The sequence below is a fragment of the Antennarius striatus genome, chromosome 23 (assembly GCF_040054535.1).
Source record: "Antennarius striatus isolate MH-2024 chromosome 23, ASM4005453v1, whole genome shotgun sequence".
In the NCBI taxonomy this organism is placed as follows: domain Eukaryota; kingdom Metazoa; phylum Chordata; class Actinopteri; order Lophiiformes; family Antennariidae; genus Antennarius; species Antennarius striatus.
In genome coordinates, this window is record NC_090798.1 from 327002 (window position 1) to 333092 (window position 6091).

The 6091-nt window shown below is 48.0% G+C and overlaps 1 protein-coding gene across 1 annotated transcript; it reads right to left on the reverse strand.

Annotated features, from left to right (window-relative positions):
• Positions 1 to 389: 389 nt before the first annotated feature.
• Positions 390 to 5287, reverse strand: shbg (sex hormone-binding globulin). Its single transcript, XM_068307770.1, has 9 exons — positions 5155 to 5287; positions 4370 to 4643; positions 3230 to 3327; positions 2890 to 3079; positions 2459 to 2620; positions 2033 to 2189; positions 1773 to 1909; positions 1453 to 1654; positions 390 to 1344 (listed from the first exon to the last, which is right to left on the reverse strand). The coding sequence occupies exons 2-9, from the start codon at positions 4463 to 4465 to the stop codon at positions 1211 to 1213; spliced, it is 1176 nt and encodes a 391-aa protein (XP_068163871.1). The 5' UTR covers positions 4466 to 4643; positions 5155 to 5287; the 3' UTR covers positions 390 to 1210.
• Positions 5288 to 6091: the final 804 nt, after the last annotated feature.

The following is a 6091-nucleotide window of genomic DNA, read 5'->3' on the forward strand; positions in this document are numbered from 1 at the left end:
TCTTTATTAATAAATTTATACAAAAATTTAAATTAATAAATAAATAAAGCTATCGATAAAGCATTTTTTAAATCGTGAGATTGTTTTTTTTATAATTTCATATTGATTTCTGACAAATATATTAAAATGTAAGAATATTTTTAACTTTAGTCTGTTAGTATTGCTTCCACTGAATTATGTTTACAGAAGGTAAATAGCCTTAACTTTATTGGGTAAATTCAACTTTATTTGTTAAGCACTTTACAACAACCATAGTCGACCAAAGTGCTGTACAGAATACATATATATAATATATATATATATATTATATGTATTCTAAACATTATTTAAAATATATAAACTATATATATTTTATTTTATATATACAATATATATATATTGAATAATTTTATGAATGAGCATTTTTTTACTTAATTATTTGAGAAGGGCTGTCAAAAAATTATGTACAGGGATAAAGTGTTAGATTACATTTTCATGTTTGTTTTGTTTACCATAGATGTACATTTACATATGTTATACTGAAGTAATTACAAACTGTAAGACTGCAATGAAGATCAATTGTCGGAACGAGACGTCACAAACAATAAGATGTATTTAGGAATAATTTGATTGGGATTTCCAACGTGTTTAAATCAGATGAATACTTCATAAAGAAATCAAATAAACTCAGACTGAATTAGTGCCTACTCCTGTAGATTATAGAGTACGTTATCCTTCTTCATGACTATATTTTACATTATATTTGCCTCCTGTTTCAGCGTTTGAGTGGAATCTCTCCTCAGTCAGACGTTCTGTAACAAACCACTAGAAGGCGCAAAATCCACGCGTTATATCTGTCATTTATTTCACACAGGCCCTTATACTTATTGTGTAATTTATTTTTATTTGTGGTTTAAATCTCCTCTCAGCACAATTGGCCTTTATTTTGCCTTAAATACTCACTTTTCACAAATTAATCATGGGACAATAGCATCTTTTTTTCACCTTGTATTCATTTTTTTAAAAATTGTACAAATATTTAAAGATTAATAGAACCAAAAATCACATTTGACTATTAGTCAGCCAATAAAAATGTATCTGGCTGTCAGGGTACCGTCTCCAGAATTTGGAGCAGTTTTCACTTTTACCTTTTACTTTTTATATAATTTGGGCCCAAAGGAAGTGACTCCAAACATCTGGTCCACATTCTGTGCAGGCGTTTTTTCCTGGTCTATGCAGGGCAGCTGTGGGAGGAGATTGACTTATGTTTGACCGCTAAATCCAGGTCCAGGTCTCTCCCTTGGACCTGGATCTTCTCCAGACATCCCGTTAAGAACTGGGAGCCGACGCTGTCCTCGCCCTCGCCTGAAAAGTGGAACACATCCGTGAATCCACCCCCTCCTTAAGGACGGTGATACAGAAGCTTAAATGTGACGACATCAGGCCCACACAGGCATCAGTGTGTGATCCTACCTAGGAGCCCTCCAATGGCAAGGCGGCCCTCTGTCCACATTGTCAAATAACCGGGGCGGCTCATTGGCCCGATGGCTAACGTATTGATCTTTGATTCATCGTCATCTGGAACCAACTGCAGGGAATCTGTCTGGAACATGATCAGCAGCCTCCTGAAGGCTTTCAGGCTCAGTTTGTCTTTACCGAGAGTGAGGGTGACCTCCTGCAAACCAGAGACAAGGAGAAATGATGTCTGCATGTGAGTAAACACACACACACACACACACACACACACACACACACTCGTTGTGTGCTGACACACTAATGGACCTGTGATTTACCTTTGTGTGGTTATTGGTGACCAAAGCGAGTGTGAGCTGCTCTCCAGGGGTCCTGATGCTCAGAACGGTTCCGTCCATCTGACTGAAGTCTCCCTGCAGCTCCGCTCTGACCACACGCCCCCCCTCCAGGGACAAAACTACAGGGGATGAAGGAGGAAACTAAACGTTTAGGAGGAGCTCCCCCCCAGACCAGGTGAGGATTCATGTAAAACTGGCGTTCCTCATCTCCTGACTGAAACAGAACAGGGTGACGTTCACACCTGAGGCGTTGAAGACGGCGAAGCCGGCGCCGGTGAAGTATCCCCCAGGCCGTACGTCCTGATAGCAGGGCTGGAGCTCCTCCACCTCCGACTCCCAGGGGATGCTGAGGTTCAGCCAGCTGCCCCCCCGTAAGCAGCCGTCCATCTTTGGATCGAACTACAAAGTGATCAATAATGCCTTCAGTGGACAGGGTGACACTCTGATCACGTGTAGAATGACGTGTACAATGACGTGTACAATGACGTGTAGAATGACGTGTGAGCAGAGACTCTTCTTCACAGGAACGTCTCAAAACGTGTGTTTTCTCTCCACGCAACAAAAACTGATACCAAGGGGCGGGGCTACGAGTGTAGTTGATGACATCACCAATACTTTAGACCCACCCTGTGGTTTCTAATGGTATAGACGGGTAAAGGGGTTCATACCTGAACCATCATCCTGTCGTTGTCGATCAGGATCCCGCCCAGGGCCAGCCGGAGTTCACCTGAACGCACCTCCTCTGAATTCTGGGATTGCATCCCCACCACCAGCTGGTCGGAGCCGTCCACCTCCAGCAGCACAAACATCCCCTGATTGCTGACCTCCAGCTGCAGGAGGAAGGACCGCCCACCAGCTCACTGATTGGTCACTGGTCCGTCCATCATCCATCCATCAGCCATCCATCAGCCATCCATCATCCATCCATCATCCATCCATCTATCCATCATCCATCCATCCATCCATCCATCCATCCATCCATCATCCATCCATCCATCCATCCATCCATCATCCATCCATCAGCCATCCATCATCCATCCATCATCCATCCATCATCCATCCATCCATCATCCATCCATCCATCCATCTGTAGACTCACTGTGTGCCATTCCCCATCATTGAGTTTTGGCCCCCCAGCGACACTGATCTGGACGCCCCCCCTGGAGATCTGCATGACGGGGACGCCGTCCATCAGGGACAGAACAAACCAGTCCCCGCCCCTCTTGGTGTCCCCGTAGAACATGGCCCCCTCCGGGTCAAAGGTGCGCAGCTGGAAGGTGGACTTGATGCTGCAGGAACAGGACAGAGATAAGGAGGGGGGGTCGTCAGACCTCATGGGTCTGGTTGCCCCGGTGGCTCATGGGTAATATCAGCTCCTTGTTCAGTGAGTCAGTGATGTCACGCCTTAGCTGCGAAGCGATTGGCTGCCGCTGGCGTACCTGGTGATGTCACTGAGGTTGACTGTTGTGTGGATCAGGGGCCTCCAGGGGGCTCTGTCCTGGCCGAGGTAGATGGTGGCCCCCCCCGACACTTCCTTCTGGAACACACAGTTTAAGCAGGTCCTTCAGCAGCTCTTTACCCCCCCAGGTTAACACTGAACGGCTGCCATGACCCCAGAGGGAACACAATATTCAGTGTGGTAAAAACAGCCCACAGGTTTATTCAGGAGTATTTGTCTTCCCACGGATTGAGCAAAGTTCTAAGTCCAGACGGTTCCTGGGGGGTCACAGGATCATCCTGTCCCACTGAACCGAGTTTAGATCAGAGGTTTGATCCAACCTGAATCCTTCAAATAACCACAATGAACCAGGGTATTAATGCTGCTGGGCAAAAACAAAGGTTGCAAAATCTATTTTAAAGTTGCTTCGAGGCTCAGAGTTTATCTCCCTCTGGGTGAGGGTCATGTGACCTTCACAAAATGTACATTTAGCAAATAGTTCAGGGGTCATTCAGACCCATTCATTCATTAAAGCTGCAAAATTCACACAGATGGTCTCTGGATGGGCCCGTTCCCCCTGTTCCGGTCCATAATCTGGTCTTTACCGCCATTCTTGAGTAAGATCAGCGTGTCCCCTGGAGGTACCCAACACCCTCCATCTCTGGCCTTAACGTCCGAAGCAGGAACAACTGCTGACATTTTGAATATTCCACAAGCTGCAAAGTCTTTCTTCAAGGTTTCCATGGAAACCTAATTTTTTAAAATAACTCTCAGGTGGTGATTTAGTCTCCAGGAGACAAAACATAACGGGACCACAATCAGCAGCTGCACCTTTGACTCTGTGTCTGCTCCCCGAGCACAGGTGACCTGAGGTGACTGGAGGTCACCATCAAACCCCACACCCCCAGCGCTACACCGACACCCCCAGCTCCAACGCCGTTCATCACTCAGAACGACTCTATCCCCCATCAGACCCCCCATCAGACCCCCATCAGACCCCCTATCAGACCCCCTATCAGACCCCCCATCAGACGCCCATCAGACCCCCTATCAGACCCCCCCTCAGACCCCCCATCAGACGCCCATCAGACCCTCATCAGACGCCCATCAGACCCTCATCAGACGCTCCAGCTGCACCTACCTTCCCCCGCCGGTCCTCCTGCCCCTCGGCCCCCCACCCCAGCAGGTCAGCGCTCAGCGCGAGCAGCAGTCCCCCCGTCACTGCCTTCCAGAACATCCTTGGCTGCGTACTGTCCCCCCCCAGCTGCTCATGGGTTGTGGGTCTGTCCCCCCCGGGCGTCGCTGCTGTTGAGGAACTGACAGACTGGGTGAAGCGCTGGCGTCCGCTGGCCCCCGCCCTGGGGTCCAGAGGGCAGCTGCGCTGGGGCCGCTGCAGGTTATTGACCCCCCACCACCTGGAGTCCGGGGGGGGGGCGTTTGAGTGCACAGGGGGAGAGTGGGAAAACAGGAAGCAGAAATCTGAATGTCCAAATGGAGCAGAAAGGATTTTAATGGTTGGTGTCCGGAAGAGGAGAGACCAGACACACACACACACACACACACACACTCACACACACACACACTCACACACACACACACACACACACACACTCACACACACACACACACACACACACACACACTCACACACACACACACACTCACACACACACACACACACACACACACACTCACACACACACACACACTCACACACACACACACACTCACACACACACACACTCACACACACACACACACACACACACACACACACACACACACACACACACACACTCACACACACACACACAGACACACACAGACACACACACACACACACACACACACACACACACACACACAGACACACACAGACACACACACATACACACACACACACACACACACACAGCCGTGACTCACTGTGGGCTTCAGGGCAAAGGGGGGGGGGGTTTAGCTGAGCTTCACTGGTGTTTTTTTCGTTTCGCCCCCCCTCCCCTGACGACTCTTTACGGATTCCTTCCAGGAAGTCGACCCCCAGGAAATTCAAGGAAACATCATAAGGAATAAAGCAGCTGGTGACGTTTGGGGGGGTCAGACACACCAAAAGAAAAGAACAAGGCAGTCAGAGACCGCAACATCCTGCGACACCCCTGAATTAAAGGCCTCACCCCGACCGACACACGTTTGTTCCTCTGGCGTCCTGAAAACGTTTTTTTGTTCTGTGATTATATCTCATCAGGTTTAGAGATGTGTACCTGAAAAGGTAGAGAAGTGAACATTTGACCTTGACCTAGCTTTCAAGGTCAAATGTTGTGATCTCATGGTCATCCCCTCACCTCCCTGAATGTAACGCCTTTTCTTTGGTCTTTCTGTCTTATCCGGTTCGAGATATGCGCTAAAGAATGTATACAAGTTGAAATCTGACCTTGACCTGGTTTTGTCAAGGTCATCGTCTCATTTTCACCCCCCCTTAGCTGCCTGAGGCCCCGTCCACATGATGGCGGGTTTTTTTTACAACGCAACTTTTTAGAAACGCATCGTTTTCATAAAAACCTCCGTCCACACGTAAACGCAGCAGTGCGTTCTGAAGACCGCTGTAAGCGTGTCAAACCATGTGGTGGCAGCATTGAGTCAAATTTTATCCAATAGGAATCCTCCGTGTTTGTTGTCACAACACAGGGGACCATAAATATGACGTCACAGAGGTTTTCGTCGCAGGAAAGACGTCAGCGTTTTTAAAAAGTTGCGTTTTCGTTCCGTTGTCGTGTGGACGGACGGCGTAAACGCGACAAAACAGTTGCGTTCTCAAAAAATCCGTCATCGTGTGGGCGGGGCCTGATGTGCTTTTTGACCCATC

Bases quoted from the DNA above. Each gene is read 5' to 3' on its own strand.
- shbg (XM_068307770.1), bottom strand. From the start codon at position 4,465: ATGTTCTGGAAGGCAGTGACGGGGGGACTGCTGCTCGCGCTGAGCGCT. The intron at 1,910-2,032 runs GTGTGAACGTCA...CATCCCCTGTAG, and splicing joins CGCCGTCTTCAACGCCTCAG to TTTTGTCCCTGGAGGGGGGG. The intron at 1,345-1,452 runs GTAGGATCACAC...TCCACTTTTCAG, and splicing joins TGCCATTGGAGGGCTCCTAG to GCGAGGGCGAGGACAGCGTC.